The 25,954-nt window shown below is 42.5% G+C and overlaps 2 protein-coding genes across 6 annotated transcripts in view; one reads left to right on the top strand and one right to left on the bottom strand.

Moving 5' to 3' along the window:
- RSPH10B (radial spoke head 10 homolog B) overlaps positions 1-12,293 on the top strand; it is a 41,208-nt gene extending 28,915 nt beyond the window's left edge. For 4 of the 5 annotated variants that reach the window (XM_084642370.1, XM_084642369.1, XM_084642368.1 and 1 more), the window contains 3 exons: positions 1,615-1,671; positions 6,967-7,156; positions 11,728-12,293. In XM_084642370.1, coding sequence (XP_084498496.1) covers positions 1,615-1,671; positions 6,967-7,156; positions 11,728-11,929 — 449 coding nt within the window. In that variant the 3' untranslated portion in view covers positions 11,930-12,293. The remainder of the gene's footprint in view (positions 1-1,614; positions 1,672-6,966; positions 7,157-11,727) is intronic. The other variant, XM_084642367.1, reaches the window with a different exon arrangement.
- A 643-nt stretch (positions 12,294-12,936) lies between these two features.
- CCZ1 (CCZ1 homolog, vacuolar protein trafficking and biogenesis associated) overlaps positions 12,937-25,954 on the bottom strand; it is a 36,187-nt gene continuing 23,169 nt past the window's right edge. Inside the window, exons 12-15 of the mRNA XM_084642268.1 lie at positions 25,523-25,640; positions 18,392-18,550; positions 15,988-16,115; positions 12,937-13,191 (exon numbers count right to left, since the gene is read on the bottom strand). Coding sequence (XP_084498394.1) covers positions 13,136-13,191; positions 15,988-16,115; positions 18,392-18,550; positions 25,523-25,640 — 461 coding nt within the window. The 3' untranslated portion in view covers positions 12,937-13,135. The remainder of the gene's footprint in view (positions 13,192-15,987; positions 16,116-18,391; positions 18,551-25,522; positions 25,641-25,954) is intronic.

The raw sequence follows: 25,954 nt of genomic DNA, 5'->3' as shown, positions 1-25,954 counted from the left end.
AGAGAGAAACAATGTGGCATTATGTTGGGGAAACACCACCAACCGGATTCATAACACAACCCATGAGCAAAAACAACCCCACCCCAGGCAAATTGGGGCATGCCCTTTTCCCTTTGGTTCTTGAGTCCAGCAACCCCAAAAGTCCAATGCCCCAAAAGTCTCTGTCCCTGGTCAGGGCAGCCCCAGAGTTCGAAAGCTTATCGGCGGAGCTTTACCTCCCAACCTGGGTGGAAATGGGACGGGGGTAAGAGGCACCTTACGTGATCTGAAGCTGACCGCTCCATAGCGGCGCTCCGCTCCGCCAGCCGCCCCACAAAACTCCTTCGCGCAGCTGCACTCCGCTCCACCAGCCGCCCCACGAACTCCTTCGCTCAGCTGCGCTCCGCTCCGCCAGCCGCCCCACGAACTCCTTCACTCAGCTCCACGGCCCACAAGCAGCTCCTGCCATCCACACACTGCGCCGTGTCGAACTGCTTCACCAGCCGTCCCGCAAACTGCTCCACAATATATCTTCAGGCTCCCCCACTACTTAACACAACACTCAGTGATTTCAGCTCTTAGGTGAATTCAGCTTGTAGTAGGGGAGCCCCAGTGCTGGTGCACTGTCAGCCCAAAGTGAGCTCAGCAGCCTATAACTAGACTTCTAATGAAATCAAAATTAGCTCTGATATTCCACAGTGGAGAGAGGAGGAAGTGCAATCAGCATGTAAGGCCCTCACCAAGGGGCCCATGCCACCAAGTATTAAAACTTGTCCCCAGCCTCTCTCCATTCACACAGTTTTGGAACCCATGACCCTTGCCTAGCGAGTGCTACTTAGATGATGGTGAATCCCTCCATCGTAACAAAAGGCCACGTACAGTTCCAAGCACAGTTCCCATAATCAGGGTAATAACAATTTATTCTTCCTGCCCCAATAACAGAGACACTGGGGATCCCACAGCAGCCAAAGTGACCATTTGGGCAGCTATGGTCTCATTCTAGGCGTGGTGGGTGTGCCTATGCAAATGAGATCGGCCCCTGAAGTTCTTTTCCACAACTTGCCACACCTCACCACCAGATGTCAGGGTGGAGCTCATCCTGACACTGCTTACATCCTCCCCCCAGCCGAGACTTTGTCGTCCCGACAAATCACACTCCCTTTATACCAACTCATTGGTTTCCTCCAAAGGGCCTCAGGAAGCCCACTTTAGCTTCCACAAGCCTGTGTGCTAAATGTATTGGCTCCTCACTAGTCACCCCAGGTGCATCATAAGTTAACCGTTTCACTGGTCTTATCACCCTGTCTCGTCTATTGAGAATCTCTGTTGCCGAAGTAAGGGGAACATCCTCTTGAGTGACGGATGGAGAGGCTTCCCTGGAGGGTCCCTCGGCTACTGGCGTAGGCCCCTGCACTCCTAGTTCTAACGCTGGAGGGTCCAAGGTGCCCAGGACATCCTCTACCTGTCTGTCCCCATTGTCCAATAACCTGTGTGTGTCATCACAGGGGGGTCTCATCAGCAGCACCGGGGTATCAGAAAGGGGCCTAAATAGTTCCGCCATTGGGTTTAGGGCGGAAGAGGGAAAACTCTCGTTTGGTTCAGCTGATTGAGACTGAAATCTTGTCTCCATCCCAGGATACACCAGGGTTGTGTCTTCCTCCTCAGACTCACTCTCAGATGTGCAGAATAGGGGTAAGTTAGCTGCAGGGGGCCCACTGTCTGTGTTGGATGGCGGCTTTGGTCTAGCACCTCTGTTCTGCCCGGCGGCCCTGCCGTGGCCCATCTCACAAGGGGTGCTTACCAATTCCCCCACAGGGAGCAAAAGGTTTCTATGCACCGTCCTTATTTGCCCTGGACCGTCTTCAGGTTTGATCTTGTAGACCGGCAGATCTCCCAGCTTTTCCATCACCAGGTAAGGTATTGCCTTCCATCTGTCAGCTATCTTGTGTTTGCCAGCAATACCCAAATTTCGCAGCAGGACTCTGTCCCCCGGCTGGAGCTCCTGCGAACGCACTCTAGCATCATATCGATGTTTGTTGCGGTCTGCGTTCTTCCGAGCCGCAGCGGTAGCTAAGCGATAAGCATCCCGCAGCTTTTCTCTTAGTCGGGATACATATTGCTGATGAGTTTCATAGCTATCTCCATCCTCTGATACACCAAAGCACAAGTCTATGGGTAATCTTGGTTCTCGCCCAAACATCAAGAGATATGGGGTGACTCCCGTAGCATCGTTCTTTGTGGCATTGTAGGCATGCACCAGAAATGCGACATGCTGGCTCCAGGTTGCCTTCTGCTCTGGTCGCAAAGTTCCCAACATATCTAATAGGGTTCGATTGAACCTCTCTGGCTGAGGATCACCTTGGGGGTGATAAGGCGTTGTCCTAGACTTTTTAATTCCTGCTATCTTCAGCACCTCCTTCAGAAGGTGACTCTCAAAATCCCGCCCCTGATCAGAGTGTATCCGAGCCGGGAATCCATAGACTGAGAAATATTTGTCCCACAATACTCGAGCAACGGTGGTGGCCCTCTGATCACGTGTGGGATATGCTTGTGCATACCGTGTAAAATGGTCAGTCACTACTAGAATGTTTCCAACATTCCTCTTGTCTACCTCTACAGACAAGAAATCAATGCATACCAACTCCAAAGGTTTGTTGCTGGTGATGTTCTTGAGATATGCAGCCCTCGTGGGCAGAGTTTTCCTTTGAACACATCGAGCGCAAGTCTCACATTTCCTGCGAACATCTTCAGCCATTCGGGGCCAATAGAACCTACTACGAATAAGGTCCAGGGTCCTCTCCATCCCTAAATGCCCAAAGTCATCATGCAGGGCCCTCATGGCCAGGGCTCTGTACTTTTTTGGCAGTACTAGTTGTGCTCGTTGTTTTTGTAAAGGGTCAGTGGTCATTCGGTGTAGCACTCCCTGAATCAGTTTTAGTTTGGTCCATTCTCTCAATAGTAGTTTACCCTCCGGGTTAGGTGGGACAACCGCAGTTGGGCTTCGCCCCTCCCTTTTGGCAAGTAGTGTATCACGAATGTCAATATCTTGCCGCTGGGCTTCTTGCCAGTCAGCCGCATTGAGCATGGGCAAAGGAGATTGGTCTAATGCAATATAGTTCACCGAAGCAGAAGGCATGCATTCAGGGGGCAGGCCCAAAGCTTCTGCAACACATCCCTGAAAGTCTTCACGGGCCTCTGGCTCTCGGCGACTCACACTGCAAATAGCTCTCACTCCATCTGTGGGTATCACAGCAACTTCTGGAGCCTGCGGACGCCTGGACAATGCATCTGCATCTACATTGCTTCTCCCTGATCGGTACTGAATGCTGAACTCATAGCTAGCCAAGGCGGCCACCCATCTCTGCCCTGTAGCATCCAGCTTAGCACTTGTTAACACATAAGTCAGTGGATTGTTGTCTGTCCACACCTGGAACTGAGCACCATACAAGTAGTCTCGAAATTTCTCAGTGATGGCCCATTTCAAGGCCAAAAACTCCAGCTTGTGGGTGGGATAGCGAGTTTCACTATCAGACAATCCTCGGCTGGCAAAGGCTACAGGTTTACATTTGCCTTCCACTTCCTGGTACAGGACTGCTCCCAGACCCTCCAAACTGCTCCAAAATATATCTTCAGGCTCCCCCACTACTTAACACAACACTCAGTGATTTCAGCTCTTAGGTGAATTCAGCTTGTAGTAGGGGAGCCCCAGTGCTGGTGCACTGTCAGCCCAAAGTGAGCTCAGCAGCCTATAACTAGACTTCTAATGAAATCAAAATTAGCTCTGATATTCCACAGTGGAGAGAGGAGGAAGTGCAATCAGCATGTAAGGCCCTCACCAAGGGGCCCATGCCACCAAGTATTAAAACTTGTCCCCAGCCTCTCTCCATTCACACAGTTTTGGAACCCATGACCCTTGCCTAGCGAGTGCTACTTAGATGATGGTGAATCCCTCCATCGTAACAAAAGGCCACGTACAGTTCCAAGCACAGTTCCCATAATCAGGGTAATAACAATTTATTCTTCCTGCCCCAATAACAGAGACACTGGGGATCCCACAGCAGCCAAAGTGACCATTTGGGCAGCTATGGTCTCATTCTAGGCGTGGTGGGTGTGCCTATGCAAATGAGATCAGCCCCTGAAGTTCTTTTCCACAACTTGCCACACCTCACCACCAGATGTCAGGGTGGAGCTCATCCTGACACTGCTTACACTAATAAAGTAGATTTTCCCCCAAAAGTTCAGTCTTCTGCAGAGCTGGCTGGTTTCACAAGAACCAGGACCCAAACGTTTATGAAAGCAGCCTTGCTCCCCAGGGGTTTCTTCAGCGTTGGATCCAGAGTGCTTCTCCCTCTCTGTGTTGTACTGAAAACAGCCTTTTGTTTCTGTTCAAGGTCTGGGCCAAGCTCTGTCTGTTGTAATGTTCCTTTACCACCTCCAACGGGTTTTGATTGTTTGGTGGTGCTGCTAATGATTTTCCATTGATAGCTGTAGGAGGGCGCAAGGGTAGTGAATTGAGCCTTTCATTACCTCGCCAGCTGATTAAGGAAGAGTGACAACTCCATCTTGCTTGAATGCCCCATCACTGAGGGCAAGTCTACACTTAAAGCACTGCATCAGCTCAGCTGTGCCACTGTAGTGCTTAAGGAAAGACACGCCTACACTGACAGGAGAGCCTCTCCCGTTGGTGTAGTTAATCCACATTAGTGAGAGGTGGTAGCTATACTGACGGGAGAAGTGCTCCCGTTGACATAGCGCTGTCTACATTGGGGGTTAGGTCAGTATAACTATGTTGCTCAGGGATGTGGATTTTTCATATCCCTGAATGACATAGTTATACTATAGTTTAGACCTGGCCTCAGGCACATTACCCCTTTGTTATTTCATTTCTACACCCAAGTCCATAAAGCATACTTTCAGTATAAATATACTATTCCTTAAATGACAGATTTCAGAGTAACAGCCGTGTTAGTCTGTATTCGCAAAAAGAAAAGGAGTACTTGTGGCACCTTAGAGACTAACCAATTTATTAGAGCATAAGCTTTCGTGAGCTACAGCTCACTTCATCAGATGCATATCGTGGAAACTGCAGCAGACTTTATATATACACAGAGAATATGAACCAATACCTCCTCCCACCCCACTGTCCTGCTGGTAATAGCTTATCTAAAGTGATCATCAGGTGGGCCATTTCCAGCACAAATCCAGGTTTTCTCACCCTCCACCCCCCCACACAAATTCACTCTCCTGCTGGTGATAGCCCATCCAAAGTGACAACTCTTTACACAATGTGCATGACAATCAAGTTGGGCTATTTCCTGCACAAATCCAGGTTTTCTCACATCCCCCCCACCCCCATACACACACAAACTCACTCTCCTGCTGGTAATAGCTCATCCAAACTGACCACTCTTCAAGTTTAACTTGGATTTACGAGCTTTACAAGTTCGATTTACAAGTTACGAGCTTTCTGTAGATATCTCATATATATAGATATCTGTAGATATCTCATATATATATCTATATATATATATAGTATATATATATATATCGTATATATTTACGAGCTTTACAAGTTCGATTTACAAGTTACGAGCTTTCTGTAGATATCTCACATGATATCGTATGTAGATGAAAACTCTGCAGGATCTGTGTTGGGTGCAATGAGTTTGTCAGATCTGAAGTGAGAGCTGTTTACAAAGAATGGCGGACTTTTTGCCAGGGGGGTCTCTGTATTACAGTATTTACATAATCTGTCAGACAGAAAAGAATAATTTATATGTGGGGTTACAGTTAGTGCACCACATGGCACTTCTCATGAGCCTCTCTTGATCCTTGCATCTCTCACTTGCCTACATTGACTTCCTCTTGCCTGCTTAGGGAGTCCTATCTCTGTTCTTCCTAACTATAAAAGTCTTATACGGATGGGCGGGGGGGTGGGGCATAAACCCAAAAGTACAAGCAGACAAGGTGGTTCAGCAACCATCTCTGTTGTATTCTTTTTATAACAGCTGTAGCATGTTATTGCATATGAGCAAGTCAAGTTGGACTTGAGATTGGATACCAGAATCCCAAATTAGCATGGTGCATTTTGTGTTGTGTCATAAGAACTCAGCATCCGTGTTAATTTTACTTTTGGTGTTTTTGAATTCTCCGTATGTTTTTATTTATATACCTTTTTTTAAGGGAAGGACACTGCTGTTAGAGGGGCAAGTGCCAGCAGGAGAAAAACTGACCTTACCAAGCCACCAGGATTTTCACCATATCCTGGACCATACTATCTCCTTCTCACAAAAGAATGTGCAGAAAGGGATGGTACTTGCCTGAAAAGAGCAGTTGCTCTTCTGTGCCACATTGTGTCTTCTGGGACCCAATGCCTGCAGAAGTGAAAAGGGGATTTGCCTCTTAAAGGAACAGAGGCTGGGATCTATAGGATCAGCTGAAGACAGAGTTATGTCCATTGTTTTGCAGCACTTCTGACCTACCACACTTTCTTACCTGGCATCCTAACACAATCATTTTCCTACTCACCTCTCGTGCGTATAACAGCTGTAGATATGGAATTGCTGTAGCAGTAATTTAATACTAAACTAAACACATTTATGCTGGAGTTCAAGTGGAAACAATAGGGTCTGACTCTATTCATGGCCTTTCAGTACAGAGGTCAGCAAATGGCAACTATGCAGCAAAGGGAATGATGCTACCATATAGCTGCCACAGTCTACCCCATGTGTTTTTGAACATTTCCTCCAACATGGTTCCCTTCCACACCATGCAGAGGAACAAAGCATATGCCTCTTATGAGCCTGGAGACCTAGATAGTAGCCTAGCAGCTATACAGAACACACTTCTATTGTGGTAGCCATATCAGAATTCTGGAACATCCTGGATGGGGAGGAGCTGGGATGTATTGATTAAAATTTAGAGTGAGCCAAATATATTCTTAAGTAGGTTTAAACTACAATTAAAATGTAATTGGTTCTGTTACAGATAAATTAGAAAAAGCAAAAAATGAACAGAAGGAAAAACTCAACCTGTGGCTGAATCAGATGTACATCTTTTTTGTGAACAAGTTCTTTGCTGCCTACAAGCATGCTCAAGTGGTGAAGGAAAATGTAGAAGAAAATAGGAAACGGAATGCTGAATTAGCCATACAGTTGAAAATCAAAGAGGAAGCGAAGTGAGTCTTAATTTAAAAGCTTCATTTTACACCTAGAGACATCTAGAGTAAGGCCCTACACGAATACCATGTTCTTGAAGATTTAGGAAATTGTCACTCTGCTCTTTGATAAATCAAAGCCACTAGCTACTTTCAAAATACTCTATTGGATGACTGATTTATATAGTGCAACCAGTAGATTACAGTAATCAATTTCTTTTCATTTGTCATAGAATGTTACCAAGGTTTCCTCAGAAAGAAATTGAGATGAAAAAGAAAATGCTTACGTACAACACATAACTACCCCTGGCACTTAGGGGCAAGGCCCTGCATAAGAACTCTGTGATTACTTTCTTCTTTTCTGAAGCATATTTGGCAGCTATTTCTGCCTATCAGGAGCTAGTCTCAATTATCCGAGCTCATTGCAATCCGAATATATCACAGCAGCCCCTTGTCAGCAGGGGTTCACATGGGGTTCAACATTTTTCAAACCCCTCTTTAGAACACTCAGCTACTTTTGACATCAGTCAGTTCCTCAGGGCTTAGGTTTCTTACATGGATGATTATTTTCCCAATGGCAGTGACTTCAGCTCACAGAAGGAATGAGTTTCAGGACCTAGCAACTGATCCACATTGTATCATATCTTCCAAGGATAAGGGGGCATTGCAGATCCAGCTGACTTTCCTTCCATGGCCATGTGAACATTTCACTTTAATGAACCTTTTGTCCTGCCAGTGTTTGTCCCACATAGATCATGATGAGGCCCCCTGTTCTGTGCTGAAAGGTCACTGGTGTTCTAATTAGAGCAGACTAGGTGCTTGTCTACACACACAAAAGTTGTATCACTTTACACAGGTACAGTTAAGATGATATAACCCCTATGTGTGGGCATATCTATACTTGTATATTCTACCTCTACTGGTATCAAGGACCTGTACACAAATATAACTGTCTACACTAGGGACTACACTAGACTGGTAAAAAGATCAGACCCCTAGCCAAAATAGTTATGCTCACTCAAACTTTGCGTATAACCAGTCTAAACAAACTTTACCAAAGTCAGAGAACTTGGGAGGTAAGGTCCCATGAGAAGAAAACTTAAGACAAAAAGTAGTTCAGGAGAGCTGGCAGTTTCTCAAGGAGACAATATTAAACATACACTATCCTGAGGGGAAGGAAATATAATAAGAGGTCAATATGGCTCCCTCAGGAGCTCTTTAATGACCTGAAAATCAAAAAGGAATCCTACAAAAAGTGAAAACATGGACAGATTGCTAAGGAGTACAAAAGAATAGCACAAGCACATAAGAACAAAATCAGAAAAGCTAAGGCACAAAATGAGTTACCTCTAGCAAGGGACGTAAAAGGCAATAAGAGGTTCTTTAAATATATTAGAAGCAAAAGAGTGACAAAGGAAAGTGTAGGTCCTCTACTTAGTGGGGAAAGAGAGCTAATAACTGATGACATCAAGAAAGCTGAGGTGTTTAAAACCTGTTTTGCTTCAGTCTTCACTGAAAAGGTTAATGCTGACCAGACACACAACGCAATTAATATTAACAACAAGGAGGATGGAATGCAAGCCAAAATAGGGCAAGACCAGTTTAAAGAATAATTAGATAAGTTAGATGTATTCAAGTCAGCAAGGCCTGATGAAATTCATCCTTGTACTTAAGGAACTAGCTGAAGCAATATCAGAATCATTAGCAATTATCTTTGAGAACACTTGGCGGATCAGTGAAGTTCCAGGAGACTGGAGAAAGGCAAACATTGTACTATCTTTAAAGAGGGGAACAATTTGTTCCAGTATTTTTCCAGTTATCAATCAATTTTGTAGCATCTGGAGGAAAACAGGGTTATAAGGAACAGCCAGCATGGATTTGTCAAGTATAAATCATGCCAAACCAACCAAATGTCATTCTTTGATGGGGTTACTGGCCTATGGTAGTAATAGCTATGGTATCTCTTGATTTTAGTAAGGTTTTTGAGTCTTACATGACAGTCTCATAAGCAAAGTAGGGTGGTGTGGGCTAGATTAAATTACTATAAATTGGTACACAGCTGATTGAAAGGGTAGTTATCAATGGTTTGCTGTCAAACTGGGAGGGTGCATCTAGGAGGGTCTCACAGGGGGTCAGTCCTGGGTCCAGCACTAGTCAATATTTTCATTAATGACTTGGATAACGGAGTGGAGAGTATGCTCATAAAATCTGCAGATGACACCAAATTGGGAGTGGTTGCAAGCACTTTGGACAATCAGTCTGAATTCAACAAGCTGAAATTCAATAGAGACAAGTGAAAAGTACTGTACTTTACTCAGCAAGGAAAAATCAAATGGACAACTACAAAATGAGGAATAATTGGATAGGTAATAGTACTGCTGAAAAGGATCACAAATTGAATAGCAGTCAATGTGATACAGCTGCAAAAAACACTGTGTATTCACCAACGTGTCAAATACAAGACGAGGTAATTGTCCCACTCTGCTTGGCACTGGTGAGGCCTCAGCTGGAGTCCTGTGTCCAGTTCTGGGCACCACACTTTAGCAAAGATGTGGACAAATTGGAAAGTGTGCAGAGAACAACAAAAATGATAAAAGCTTTAGAAAACCTGACCTATGAGGCAAGGTTAAAAAAAAACTGGGTATGTTTAGTCTTGAAGAAAAAGAAGACTAAGGGGACCTGATAAATCTTCCAGTCTATTCAGGGCTTTTATAAAGAGGGCTATGATCAGTTCTCTGTCTCTGCTGAAGGTAGGACACAAATTAATGTCCAGCAAGGGAACATTTAGGTTAGATATTAGGAAAGCTTTCTAACTGTAAGAGTTATTAAGCTCTGGAATAGGCTTTCAAGGGAGGTTATAGAATCCCCATCATTGGAGGTTTTTAAGAACAAGTTGGACAAATAATGGTCAGGGATGGTCTAGGTTTATTTTGTCCTGTCTCAGCACAGGGGGCTGGACTAGGTAACTTCTCAAGCTCCCTTCCAGCCATACATTTTGATGATTCTATAAAGCACCGAGAAAGCCCACACAACTTTTTTCTTTTTACAGCTGTTAAGTGGGAAATGACTATGGATAAAATTTTCATAAGTGCCTAAAGCTCCTAAGTCACTAAGTCCCATTAATTTTCAATTTGATACCAAAGTCTCTTTTGAAAATGGAATTTAGGGACTTACAAAAATTTTACCCAATGTTTTCAGTGCTTTGCATTGCTATGACGTAACTGCTCTGAAACGGAGTGAGCCTTGGCATGACCTAGAGTCTATGTCCACCATACCTGCCTAATGGGTGTGCCTATCACAGACATAGGCAAAGCAACTACACATTCCTTTCTTCATATGTTTGCAAAGCATTACTGGTTGAATTAAGGCTCCAAAAGGGATTCTCTTTTGAAATTCTGTGTGCTCTAGCCCTTGTTTCCAAGGTAGGAGAGACCAAACTCTCTAACCTTCATAAGAAATTTTTTTAATTTCAGGACATCCTTCATTTTCAGTTGGTCAAGTATTTTTGCATGGCATTTGCTTCTGTGGTGTGGGCTTATTCTACAGCTTTATAGTCTGTGCCTGATGAGAAGTAATAGTCCTCTCCCAAAAAGCCCTCCTGGTCCACTGGCTCTTGGAACATCTCTCAAGGAGTGAGACTCCTGTACAGGTGGTCTCCTTAGAGAAGGGGAAATTACTTACCTGTAATTCTGCTTCCCTGAAAATATCTTGCAGGATTGTCACTCATCTGCCGACTTCCTCTCAGAACCTGGTGGTTACTTATTGACATTTTTTCCCTTGTACCTTTTTCATTTTCTTTACTGAAGCACTTAAAAAAAAAAAAAGTATGCCCAGGCTAACCTCTGAGATAACTAATGTGATTTTTATGGGGATTTAGTTAAACCAGCATAACCAGGTAGACACTTTAGTTTAAAACTGCTTATATTGGTTCAGCTTGCAACTGTACATTTACAGGTGCAAGTTAAACCCACAGAAGACTGTCTACACAGTTACACTAGTTTAATCAAACAATTTAATTAAACAAATGCAACTTTGAGTGGAAATAAGCCCTTATACTGGTCTGGCATTAGTTTTCTTTTATGGGAGCTTTGCCTTCTGCATAATCAAAAGAATTGACTGGACCATTCAGAGAGTAGTATTTATGTTCTACATTGGGTGGCACAGGATGACTATTAGGGAAGCCTACCTCACATGTTCCACAGCTACCACTACCTTCAAGGGTCAAACAGCAACTGGAGAGCTAGGGTTGCAGTCTTGTGCTAACAAGATGGTATGTTCAGAGAACCAGGATCACAGGGAAATAATTTTTTCCTTTTAAGAATGTGCTTGAGTAGAAAAATTTGGATTATGCAATGATACATGAAGCTTAACAATAGTTGATTGTGAAGTAGCAACTACACAGAACACACATTTTAGGAAAGGATTAAAAGGATCACATTTTTCATTAGGTAATTCATTCTGCATGTAATTGCAGTGGCTATATGGCTATAGTTACTTAAGCAAAACAAAATAATTTTAGCCTAGGATAAGTTTGCATGAATTTGCTGCAGTGGTAAACAAGTATAAACTTTTGTTTGTTTGTGTGATCTTAGGCTTATCTCCATAAGGGAAGCAGAAGAGGCCAAAAAACAAGAAGCCGCTGCTGCAGAAAAAGCAGAGACGGATAATGGAGTGGTTAAAGAGCCAGAGGATTCAGCTCTACAGATTCCACTTCCTGCAAAGGAAGAAGTAGTGATTCTGCCCCAGCCAGTCATTAGCAAGGTTTCTGCAGGTGTGAAGAAAAAGAAAAAGTAACTTAGGCTGACTGTTGTAATAGTAAAGTCTGTGCTTGTTAACATTTTTAAGTATTAGATTTCCTTTCTAGGTCTGTAAAATCTAAACATTAAAATATAGGTTCCAGGAAATGAAGGCCAATACAATTATTTGTATTTGTTTACACTGGAGGGAAATTTAACTCTCCATAGTCTTCCCCCAAATCCAAACTTCCCCCAACACCTCCATTTACTGATATCCTGAGCCCCCTAGAAATTGGGGAGTGTGATTATATAATTGATTGTTACATAAAACTTGTGTAAACCTTTTGAACATACAAAGCCATTCCATAAATGTACTATATGCCATATTAGGAGACATTTTTCCATTAAAAGTTAAAAGATCATTAGCGTTTCAGGTTTGTTTGTTGGCTAACTCTTGTAACCATGTGACTGCATAGTCTGAATGGAATTTAAAACTATACAACCTGCATGAGGTTTTTGCTTATCACACCTATTTTATGTACACTGGCATGTAAGGAACCCAGATATTTCACTCGTGTAAAGTAAACCTTTGGGCTTAATCCTGCATCATGTGATTTCAGTGGGACAACTACTAAGATCAGGCCCTTATCCTTTTCACTTCTTTTATTGTTAAAGCAGCAGCCTCTGTCAACTTATACAGGAGAGGAACAGGTTAGTTTACTTGTGTAGTATGGAAGAACTGGTGCAGTGTAGCTTCTACATGCTTGTGATTCCGAGACCACCATTTTAGGTAACTCAATATCCTTTACTGTGGGTGCCACTTCAGACTCAGATGATAGAGTTAACATCAAGTACCTTCCCCTCTCTTTTACATGCTAATGTGTAGAAAAACAATTTAAATCCCCACACTCAAATCTACTCTATTATGCAAGTGAGCATAGAAGGGGAACAAAAGGGCCCTTAAAATTGTAACAACTATTAATTTTATTGTCCAGTAAAATATTAACATAACAATATTAGAGAAATGGAATGGTACAGTTGAATTATCAGACTGGTTTTAATTAGTTTGCCCATAAATATTTTAAAATCTAAAAATCTTATGATCAGAGTTTACAGCTTCAGTATAAATTTGATTCTTACAAAGCAAGTATTGCTTTACTATTGTCATTATTCCAGTCAATAATATGACTAATAACCCTTCATGTTAAACAAAAATGTGTCTGACATTTGTAGATTTTTTTTCACTAAATCAGCCCTTTGCAGATCAATCCAGGAAGAAGATATTATTGAACTGTGTTGCACAAAGCTTCTTTACTTCTTCTGTTTAAAAAAAAAAAAAAAGGAGAGAGGGATTTCAGAAACTGCACACAGTATCACAACATATTATCTAAACACCCTGATTTTGAAAGAAGACTTAACACTAACTGTATCCAGGGGAAAAAATTACATTTGTTAGGGTTTTCTGCTTTTAAAACATGTTCTCACTCTTTAAAAAAAAAAAAAAAGTGTCCTGGTGCATATCAACTCCTTATTTCTATTTTCAGTAAGAGAAGGGTGGGTCAATTTTGTTCAGCAGGCCAGTCTGAAAATTCACATATCAGTCTTTTCATGCCAAATATGGAGTTAGCTTCTATCCTGTTTTCACAGAAAAAAAGAACTTTTCTTGTTAAACAAGTCTTCCTTAATTATTAGAACAGGGATTCTCAAACTGTGGGTCGTGACCCTACAGTGGGTCATGACCCTGTTTTAATGGGGTTGCCAGGGCTGGCATTAGAGTGCTGGGGCCCACGGCTGAAGCCAAAGCCCAAGGACTTCCGCCCTGGGTGGTGAGGCTCAGTTTACAGGCTGCCCGGCCCGGGGCGGGGCTCAGGCTTTGGTCCCCCCTTCTGGGACCATGTAGTAATTTTTGTTGTCAGAAAGGGGTCGCAGTGCAATGAAGTTTGAGAACCACTGGATTAGAAGAAATATTGATTAATCAATATTATTTCAGTAAGGAAATTGATTTAAGTCTTTTGTTTTGTGCTCCCCTACTTCCTTCTCACAGAGAAGATTAATTTCCAGTACAATATTTTTAGCGATTGCTTTGTAATTTAGGTGCAGCACTATAATTACGGTATAAACCAGGGATCAGCAACTTTTGGCATGAGGCCTGCCAGGGTAAGTCCTCTGGCGGGCCAGGCCGGTTTGTTTACCTGCCGCATCTGCAGGTTCGATCAATCACAGCTTCCACTGGCTGCGGTTCGCTGCTCCAGGCCAATGGGGGCTGCAGGAAGCAGCAGCCAGCACATCCCTCGGCCCGCGCCGCTTCCCGCAGCCCCCAAAGTCAGACCAAAGGTCCATCTAGCCCAGTATCCTGTCTGCCGACAGTGCCCTGTGCCAGGTGCCGCAGAGGGAATGAACAGAACAGGTGAACATCAAGTGATCCATCCCCTGTTGCTCATTCCCAGCTCCTGGCAAACAGAGGCTAGGGACACCATTGCTGCCCGTCTTGACTAATAGCCATTGATGGACCTATTCTCCATGAATATATCTAGTTCTTTTTTGAACCCTGTTATGGTCTTGTCCTTCACAACATCCTCTGGCAAGGAGTTCCACAGGTTGACTGTGTTGTGAAGAAATACTTTATTTGTTTTAAACCTGCTGCCTATTAATTTCATTTGTTGAACCCTAGTTTTGTGTTATGAGAAGTAGTAAACAACACTTCCTTATCTACTTCCTCTACACCAGTCATGATTTTATAGACCTCCATCATATCTCCCCTTAGATGTCTCTTTTCCAAGCTGAAAAGTCCCAGTCTTATTAGTCTCTCCTAATACGGAAGCCATTCCATACTAATAATTTTTGTTGCCCTTTTCTGAACTTTTTCCAATTCCAATATATCTTTTTTGGGATGGGGCGACCACATGTGCACACAGTATTCAAGATGTGGACGTACCATGGATTTATATAAAGGCAACATGATATTTTCTGTCCTATTAACTATCCCTTTTCTTAATTATTCCCAGTATTCTCTTCGCTTTTTTGACTGCTGTTGCACGTTGAGTGGATGTTTTCAGAGAACTATCCACAATGACTCCAAGATCTCTGAGTGGCAACAGCTAATTTAGACCCCATCATTTGATATATATAGTTGGGATTATGCTTTCCAATATGCATTACTTTGCATTTATCAACATTAAATTTCATCTGTCATTTTGTTGCCCAGTCACCCAGTTTTGAGAGATCCTTTTGTAGCTCTTTGCAGTCTGCCGGGGTCCTAACTATCTTTAGTAATTTGATATCATCTGCAAATTTTGCCACCTCACTATTTACCCCTTTTCCCAGATCATTTATACACTTTGTGCATTTGACAGCACTTTAGGTATAGCAAGTTTGTCTCCCTCATTTCTGTGCATCTTCCGCACAGAAGCAAGGAGAGAGGAAAAAACAATTATAAATAGAGAAGTAGGGCTGTAAAAGCATAATAATTAGCAGGAAGGTCAGGCAGGGGCAGATGTAGAAACAAACTATTTTTATCTCATAAAAAAACCTGTCTAGTTTTCAAGTTGATATTGCCCCATAATGTTCTCATTTTTTATCCAAATCAATTGGGCTAAAGGTAATATTGATGCATGTTTCTTCATGTACTTGGTATATCTTAAATTACAGTGTAAAACTGAAGCAGAAAAGCACTTTGAGAGAAAAACAGAATTTTAATACTAATAATCTTAATGACGAATTCCCTTTGTGAACATATTTTACCTTGACTTATAAAAGACAAATTCAGAAAAGTAGGCATTTTAGCCTCCTGGAAATATAATAAAGCACTTCATTTATTAAATATTCCAAAATTAAATTTCAACAGAGCACTCCCATTAATGGCAAGGAATAAGATAATGGGCATTGAGTCATCGTTAAGAACATCAACTTAAAGTCTGCTGAATATTTATGATGATTTCGTTGCCATGCAAAACATGGAAGAGAGACTTAAAGCCTTAGGCAAGCTGATCTGGTCTAGCATAGAAAAAATCCCTCATTAAGTGTATCTTATATAAAATAGAAAACTACAAATCCACTGATAAGCATTTTAGTAACACCAACAGTATTTAAAAATAGCAAAAATAAAAAAATCCTTACCATTAACTTCAATCAGGTTTGCATTTTTTTGATTCAAAATAACATACAGTTCCCGTTGATCAGACTTTTTCCCAACCACCCAGTAGTCACTCATTGCCTTCACAATGATTTCCTCATCCTCATCAACTCTGAAAGAAATTGGATAAAACAAACCTTAGGAAAATTTGTAGCGACATCAAAAATAATGGACTCGATAGGCAAAATAAATAACTTACATTACAAGCAACAATACTGAAGTAAAGAACAAGAAAACCAGCAAATAGAGCAGCTTTAGAAATTGTTTAACTGTCCTAAGGGTTATGAATAAACTATAGGTTTCAGAGTAACAGCCGTGTTAGTCTGTATTCGCAAAAAGAAAAGGAGTACTTGTGGCACCTTAGAGACTATCATCCGATGAAGTGAGCTGTAGCTCACGAAAGCTCATGCTCAAATAAATTGGTTAGTCTCTAAGGTGCCACAAGTACTCCTTTTCCTTTTGCGAATAAACTATATGTGAACTGAATAGCTGATCTTGCAGGTTGCTGTGACATTGCATAATTGACAGAAAATCAAAAATGAGCAGGTGTGCTCAACTCAGGAGATATAAATACTGCAAGCCAGTGCCAGCATAGCCTGCACAATCTCCATTTGGGAGGATTTAATCACGAGGAAGTAAGCCAACCACTTATTTAGTCTACTAGTCAACCAAACATCAGTCCTTTGAAGGAAGCTGCTTGGTGTCCACAGTTGCCAACTTTCACGTGGTAGCACCCTGATTTTCACAATAAGGCCAAAACAAGCCGATCCCTAAGAACCCCAACACTCTATGTGACTAGATCCCCCTGGCGTGCAGTCTGGGACTATGGTGGGCCCGCTGTGCATCCCTGGCTCTTTCCTCCCTAGCCCCTACTTGCCCCCCATACCTCTGCTTGCCAGGAGCTGATCAAAAAAACGAAGGAATAAGCTACAAGCTCACAAGCCAATTAAGCCAAAAACAAACTCAATTTCTGCGATTTCACGGGTTTGGCGTGTCTGTTGGTGTCTCTACAGCCAAAAGGAAAACAGTGCTTGTTGTATACAATACACAGCATTATATCAGCTTCATATGGATAATGGGAACAGGGAAGAGACAAAAAAACAAATAAGCATTCAAGAATTTTCTATCGCTAAACCAGGATTAAAGCAGGTTGGATGCTGGTTACAGTCTTAATCAACATAGTTTTCTACAGTAATTGTAGACTTAGAAAGGCCAGTTATAATACACCACCTCTCTTCCTCTTCATTATTTTCAAATCCATCTCACATAGGTGACCAGATAGCAAGTGTGAAAAATCGGAGTGGGGAGTAATAGTTGCCTACATAAGATAAAGCGCCTAATATAGAATCACAGAATATCAGGGTTGGAAGGGACCTCAGGAGGTCATCTAGTTCAACCCCCTGCTCAAAGAAGGACCAATCCCCAATTTTTGCCCCAGATCCCTAAAGGGCCCCCTCAAGGATTGAACTCTCAACCCTGGGTTTAGAAGGCCAATGCTCAAACCTCTCCCCATATCGGGGTATCTGGTCATCCTAATTGCACAGTTTATTCATGTGGAGACATTCTTATCTTCCAGCCATCTTTTCTGCTGTATGTGAACATCCCAACTCTGAAAATCATAAGAACATATTCTCTAAAAAACTCTCCTCTTTTCTGCTGCCCACCTGCTAGCTAGTGTTTCCCTATTTTGTCTCTTCTTCACACTCCTCTTTCATGTAAATTTTGCTCCTGTTTGTTCCCTCCTACCTGTGGCCTGCTTTCTTCAAGAGCATTGATGGGAATATAGCATGAAATACAATAGCTCCAAGCAACACATGGAACAGCAGAACACCAAACGCAGACAAGCGTTGATTCCACCATCACAGGAGAAACTAATAAATTTTTTTCAAATAAGTACTTGGATTTAGTGTTTTATTATAAGCACTATTTTAAAGAGTTTCGTATGTTAATTAGTAGGCAAATGTGGGATAATATACCCTCAAAATTAGGTTTCATCCTGATCTCTAATAGTCAGAGACTGACTTAAACCCTGAAGCATAAGGTTTAAATCCCTTCCAAAATTGGTTATTAATTATAACTGTGGATGTTCTTGATATCCACAGAAGTATCCAATCCCTTTTTGAAATCTAGCCCAACATCTCAGGGACATGAAAATTCACGAAAGAAACAGACCCGAAGGGTGGGACAGGACAGACATTTCAATGTATCAAACTGGCTACAGTGATACAGATATAAGAAAAATCTGCTCTATATCACTTATTCCCCAATTTTATATATTCAGTAATTGTATGTATATATACATAAATGAAAAACCAGGATAATTCAGTAGTTGAACACTGCTAAAAGCTGAGGCCTATTTGACAGAAGGAAAAATGTAAATAAGATTACCTAGTAAAATCACTGTTGATATCACCTAGAATCTTCATGAGGTCAGGGTGAATGGACGTGAGGGATACACTGGGTGTTTTCCTCATGTGAATTGTACTTTTCTCTGCCAAGTTCATATGATTGAAATAGATAAACTTAAACTGAGGTTCCTTCTCAGACCTAGGAAAACAAGTTACAGAAAATGGTGACTACGTGGTCTTTGTGAAATGTGTGTACGTAAGTCACAGTTCACTAATCCATGCACAACATGAAATCCATGATCAGGTACCTTATCACCATACTGAGACATTGTGCATACATTACCATTAGGCTTGGCAGAATTTGATTTTCTTTTTTTTCTAATTTTGACCATTTATATCATTTATTTTTAAGATTTTTTTTTAACTGTTGCTGGAAATTGAGGGGGGCATGTGCGAAGGGTTGGAGTTAGGGCAGCTTGGCAGGGGGCTCCCTGCACAACTGAGAGGCCCATGACACCAGGATGCAAGGTGAGGGGGAGGCTGCGGCCCTGGCTCAGGGGAGCAGAGACCTCAGGCCAGGGCTGTGATGAGGATGACAAAACCCTGGCCACAGGGTGCTGCTGAACAGTTCCGAACCAGGGATGGAGCCATTCAGCAGCAGGGTGACCTCCCCCATGGCCAGGGTCTGTTGTTTCTTCCTTACCACAGTCCTGACTGGGGGTCTCTGCTCTGCCCCACCAGAACTGAACCCTTCCCCACACCTTGTGCCTCCAGGGATCGGGTGTCACCAGTTCTGGCAGCTCAGGGAGCTCCCTGCAGCCCTATTGTCACATGACAGCAGGGCTGCAGAGGGCCCCCTGAGCTGCCACAGTGCTGGTGACAGGGAAAAAGGGGGCAAGGCTACAATTCTGCCAACTTTTAGTGATCAATATTTTTTTTTAGTTGATTTACCAACTTCTATCAATTGAAATTGAATCCTGCCATGCCTAACTACTTTTCAACCCAGTGGCAGGGTTGACAGACTGTTTTTGAATAGCCATTGAAATGAAAAAACATTTAGACCTCCAAAACACTGACACCATAAGAGAGACCTACATAAATTCCTAGTACAGGAAAGAGAATAAAATTGCGTCTGCCTAATGGCATTTTCTGCTCTTACCAGGACTCACCCACTGGTGCGGGACATCAGAACATCTCCCTTTCTCTTTCACTAGCTCTTTGAGTTCTCCCACTGGGCCCATGATCTCACACCATTGGTGGGTTTGAACCCCAGCTGGTTGCTGGATTGGTTGGCTACTCTGGGGAGACAGCATATAGGGAGTGGGGATCCTTGCTGCCTCCCTAAAGAGGAGTCAACTGTTGACTTGGTTGGGTGCTGTGTCACTAATTTGTTTCATAAGGGATTTCCCTAGAACTGTACCAGTGTTTCATTGACTCTCATATTTAATATCAGGAAAAGCTTCCCCTCCTTCCCAGAATGGCCAAGCCAACGAGAGTTTTTCACCCTCCTTGGTGGATTGGGGCATGAGATGATCTCCCTTTCCCAGTTTGGTAAGTCAAGACTTAAATTTAAGTCACTGATATTGGTTTTGGTGATGGCTTCAACAATTATAATCAGGGAAGGTTTGCTGCAGCAGTTGGCACTTCAGGTTACATATTCAATTGTTTGGAACTGTCTCATCTAGGCTAGGCGTCATATGGCAGTTTACTCACTATCACCTTAGCAGACCAGCAAATGGCTCAAACATCTGGATATCTTGATCCCTATTATGTCACGCAACTGCATTAGTGTAAAAAGAAACCATATAAGGTTATCAGGGCACTGCTGCATTAAAATGTTAAGGGAGAGTTAATAAGATGATCTTCCTTTGCTTTAATCCCTCAATGACACAAAAAAACAAGTATTTAGTGATTTAATAGGTTGGCACCATTGCAAGCATATTTTATTTGACTCACTGCAATTCTGCCAGTTTAGTACAGTCACCACACACCAAAGTAAGTGTGTATGTATCTTTGGTATGATTGAGTCATCCTTAGAACAGCAATACTGTAGGAAACCAACAAATACTCCATTAGAGTAGATTAGAGTGGTGCTATTATATAAAACAGCACTTTTCTTTTAACATAAAACACAAAAGGAACTAGAGAAAAGCAAACCCACTATGTAAAATCCAGCAATGATTTATTCTGGGCTTTTAAGAGTTAGACAAAAGGAATAAAGATTTCAATAGTCCCAGACCTCTATAGCCTTGAACTGTTAGTTTCTTGCAAGATGGCACAGTACTCTTGGTAAAGTATAAGACTTGTAGCTGTATTTGCTATCTAAATTTTTTGAGCAAGTGTGCATGTTGTTATAGATGAGGCTTATAGAGCTGCATATTAAGGTTGCCTGACACTTCCCATTATAACATTCTGTTTTAAGTTGCTTATAACTTTGCCAAACTTTAACCATTTGGACTGAAATTTTACGTCAGGTGTCTGCCTCAATCTGAATTGCACTGGAAAATTTTGGTTCAGCTGTTTCCAAGAAAGAGGGTATGGAAAAAATGTTTTGCCCACATTAAAATACTTCTGGAAACCTTTTCTTTGAGAAATTATTGAAATTTGGCAGGGAATGGTCTTTGTGTTAGTGATGTGCTTTTTACCATCCGCATGAAGATCTGTCCAAATTTGACAAAGTTATAAGCCTTTGAAAAACTGTGGTTTGCATATGCTCAAAAGAGGCTTAGATTTTTAGCAGCTAAATTCCCTGAAGAGTCAGTTGCACACTGGGCACGCTCCAGTCCAGGGCTGAAGGAGTGAAGCTGGACTTTTCACACCATTGCAGCTCTGGGCCATGCTGGGTCTGGGCACATGAACAGAGAGGAAGGAGACTGTCCCTTCTGTGCTCTCAGTGACCACCCCTGCTGGCCTCAGGGAGCACGGAGGAGGAGGCTGTGACTCGAATGCAGGGTAGACAAGAGCTGGGCCTGCCGTGGGATGGAGGGAAGATGGCTGGGGGGGGGTTGAACAGGAAAGATTGGGATTGGCTGGACAAGACCACAGGAAGCTGGGAGGGGGAGACAAACTGGCTGGGCAAGGTGACTAGGACCTGGAGCCAGGGAGGGGAAAGAGACTGAGAGTCAGTAGGTGAAGGGAAGGAGGTGAGGGGGGGAAGGGAGACATATCTAATGTGGAGCCAGGGTGTGGGGGAAGAAATGAGATTGGCAGAGCAAAGAAATTGGGACAAGGGGCTGGGGCGGAGAATGGGACACAGATTGGATAAGGAGTCTAGGGAGAGAGATTGAGACTTGCAGCCAAGTGTGGATGTGGGAGGTGGCAGCAGCAGCAAGAGGTCAGTGAATGGGAGAGAGAGAGATTGGATGAAGAGCGAGAGCAGGGGAACTGTTATTGGTTTCATAAGGAAATTCAGGACAAGGAGCTAGGGATGGTGGGGGGGAGGATTGGGAATGACTGGGCAAGGAGACAGACTGGGAGTGGGAGGAAACTGGAATGGGAGGCTGGAAGGGTAAGACTAAGACTGGATGGGCAAGGAGACTAGGACTGGGATGAGAAGCCTGAGGAGTGGAGACTGGGACTGGCTAAATGAGAAAAATGGGACTGGGATAAGGAGCCACAGGCAGGGAGAAGACAGGACCGGGACAAGATGGAGGGGATAGAGTGAAGAGTTCAAGCCTGAGGAGTGGGGAGGGACGAACAGGCAGAAGGGAGTGCAAACCCACTAGACACACTCCATCCAGAGCTTGGAATGGAACCTAAGAGTTCTCAGTCTCACCATTCCTCTGCTGGCAGTAAGTACATGAAACACAGTGGCAAAGCTTACCACCTCCCTCTAATGTTGCTTCACATATAAGATGACAACCTACTACTGCAATCTGTTACTCTGTTAGCTCACATGGCCTGTGTGGTGGATCTAAACGTTCCAATCCTGCTGATCATCCAGGTAGTTTTCAATAGGATGCCACATGATGGAATTCCTTTTTCCATTTTGCTTTTTAAAGACCTAGGAAATGCTAAAAGAACATTAAAGGCTGCAAAGTCAAGCACTAAACAGTTAGGAAAAGGGGTAGAGGGCCTGTGGAAAAAACAGTATGTGATCACGTAATTAAAGACAGTAGCATAATGCATACGTACAAGGGGCAGAATTAAGGTTGCAGAGGCAACCTTAATTCTGGCATCTCCTAACTTTTGAGTGCTTGACTTGCCACTCAAATAATGTTATTTTAACATCGATTTTTTGTGTCTACATGACATACAATATACAGGGAAAGGTTATGTAATGCACTGGCTAATGTGCATGTTGCTCTTTTCTACTCCATACAATGTCAGATATCTGCAGCTGCCACCCTTAAGAGACTGACCTACGTAGGGTAATGCCTAATACTACTCAGAGATAATATTCTTCTTGAGGTCCAGTGGCAGCAGTCCTTCTAATATCAGTGTGGTCCACATCATAATATCTGAGCATCTGATACATACAAGGAACTTTCCTCATAACTCCTCTAGGAAGTAGGTAAGTATAATTATCTCATTTTATAGATAAAGAAATGAGGCACAAAATAAATAAATAAATAAGTGATTTGTCTAAGGTGTCAAGACAGCCTGTGGCAGACCTGGGAATTGAACTGAGGTCTCCTGAGTCCCAGCCTGGTGCCTTATTCACAAGGCTATGCCTCCTCTCTGTAGAGAGGAACGACCCAGGTTCTGATCTTGATACTGCATACTACATTGTCTGCATGTGCATATCCATGGATTTGTAATAAATTAAATAGCCAATATATTTTATCTAAACTGAAAGTCCTCACCTTGTCTACTCAAAAATATAAATGTCATGGCCCTTATTTACCTAAATGAAAAATATCATCCCGGTGTATTTTTTTACACTATACACCATCAGTTTGAGAAAAACAAAGTCTCAGAAAGTCAAGAGGAAGGTCACCACAAAACTTGCTACATTGTCTATAGTCTGCTATGGCTGACTACCTGCTGCCCAGTTGGGCTTACAGGAAGGCACCTGCTGGGCGAAAGGAAGGGAAGGGTTTACAAAGGGAGAGAGACAGCAGCAGCTGTTCTCCTGTCTACCTCCCTGGGCTGAGAGAAGTCCACAGGTAGCAGCCTTTCCCCTGCGGCTCTCTCCTCCATTATAAGGCTCAGGTGCCTACCCTTCAGGCCAGCTGGGCAGCAGCTAATCAGCCTCAGGTGCATTGGAACCTGCTCCCACTTAAAGGGACCAGTCACACTGGCAGTGTGATGAAGGTAGGTAATCAGAAAGGCTCCTTTCCGGTTTTGGGGTTAGCCTTTGGGAAGATGTTCAAGAACAAGCCATCCTCACACAATGTTTGAGTGGCAAACTAAGTTTTCATTGAAGTCAGCCAAAAATGTTCACAAAGTGGAGGAACAAGACAATAAATGTACAGCATGTGGCCCATGCAAGAAAATCCTCTCACTCTTTGTCTATAAGTTTCTACAAGTGACCCTGGCGTTATGCAGCGCATTGAGGGAGCAGAGGATTATCGTCTACATTGATCTCTATTTGTATGATCCATTTAGAATTCTAGTCTTGCAAGAAAACAAGCCGCCACATAGTACATCTTGTCTAGCAGTTCCATTTTTTTTTTTTTTTTTTGCAGGCGGAGTAGAGGAAAATGAATTGAATAAGTATAGGCAGCACAATGGGCCCTTAAAGCTTCCTTAGCCGGGCAGCTGGGGATTCCCCTGGAAGCACAGAGATGGCATCAGCTGCTCTATGACACACTCTATCCCCTGCAGCTACAGGGATGGCCAGAACGTTGCTGCACTCCGGCTGATGTAATGGTACCATGGTTACTGTAATTTACAGCAGGCGTCAAATGTTACCCAGCAGCCCAAAGGATCAGAGGAATACAGAAGTGGTTTAAAATGCCTCTACCCTGCTCCCAGTTGGGCCCTACACTGAACACAGCTTGGCTGGATAGAAGGATAGGAGTCGGAGGCAATACTCTCTTAGCAAGCCCATGAGTTGGGTGCCTGAAGAAATAAGATTGTCAAGGCATTATCACCTTTACCTTTTAAACAAAACCTCCTCTTGTCTGCCCAAATAATGATGGGGCCCCACAGCTGAAGCAGCCTTTGGGCAAGTATATTTTCTAGTAAAAGGTGCCAATAAACTACTTATTTTGTACATCTAAGACCTTAAAAGATTAGGTAGCACCTAAGCCTCAGCAATTTTATTTTTTTCAAACTTATGAGGAAATCAAAGTTAAAATGCCCCTGCCCCCCACTTTCCTGCATTCCATGGGTCCTATTGCAAAGAATCAGAGACAGAAACTCCTTCAGAGTAATTGGATTTTCTCGGAAGTTACAGAATCTACTTTTATTTAGACTCCTTGTTAAAAATGATCTGAAGAATTTCCAATAGGTACAACCAGATTCCTGGTTCTGATCCAGTGTGGATAGGACCTTAGAATTAAATACTAGATACTTCCACCAAGGGAAATGGAGAGATGCATACTCAATTTAAAATTTGCAAGACATGGGAAGGGGGAAAAATAAGTCCTCGTTCTCCTGCTCCCACTCGAGAGGATACATCAATGTCTGTTATGCTGCTAATGTTGCACACCCCAACAAAACCCTCACTGCAGACTAAAAATGGACTATTGGGATCAGGTAATTAATTTGCACATGAAAAATTACCACAAAACCTCACAGGAATTGCCTGACCACTGAGTCTGAATGCCCCTCTGCCCTAGCTATTTGGGGTAGGCAGTATATTCTACAGTTGTTGGACTTTTCCTTTTAATTATTTGCAGGTTTCCTTTAAAACAGTTAAAACTTTGATAATTAGTTGGGTAGGAAAAGAGTAGCAATTATAAGATTGTAAGAATAAACATGTGCAAAAGGCCTTGCCAAAAGCAAAATGAACCTTAACCACACAAGCACCTAAATAAAATTGTTACTTTTATAAAAACTAGTGCAGTTCCCCCAGGGCACTTAAATATGTGACAATGGATGCTCTATGAATGTCTAAGATACATATGGACAGATATAACTTCTTATAAAATATACATGTTAATTCAAAGAGAACGCTCTTAAAATATATACTCATATTGTTACCCTTATTGAAGCAGTCATTAAAACAGACTTTGAGCTACCTGGTGACGGTTTGCAATAGGAACATAAAGATAGTACAAACCCTGATATCCTTTTGTTGATGTTGTATTGTTCACATATGTCTGATGCTAATACTGTGAGTTGAGGCCCAACAATGCTGTCCAGTTTACGGCAAAAATCCAGTGTAGGTTGCATTGAGGCTATGAAGCAGTTTTAAAAAGATAATGAGTTTTTTCCTAACAGTACATGAGGTCTATACTATTTTGTGCCAAAAAGGCAAACATGTTCTTTTGTAGCTAACTTTAAACATTTATAAGAATCTTGGATCATATTCTGCTGTCAGTTACACCCAAGAGATCTCATCAACATCCAGGGGGCTTCCATGGAGTAACTGAGGGCAAAATAGCATCCCTTTTATACCATCAAGCAAAACACAGTATAAATAATCTAATTGACTAAGAAGTTGGTGAAAGCATCCACACAGAGCAAACTAACATACAAGACTATAACAAAT

This window comes from Lepidochelys olivacea, assembly GCF_965140295.1.
Source record: "Lepidochelys olivacea isolate rLepOli2 genome assembly, chromosome: 10".
Taxonomy (NCBI): Eukaryota; Metazoa; Chordata; order Testudines; family Cheloniidae; genus Lepidochelys; species Lepidochelys olivacea.
Note: the sequence above shows the minus strand (reverse complement) of the source record. Positions and strands in the feature narration are given on the sequence as shown.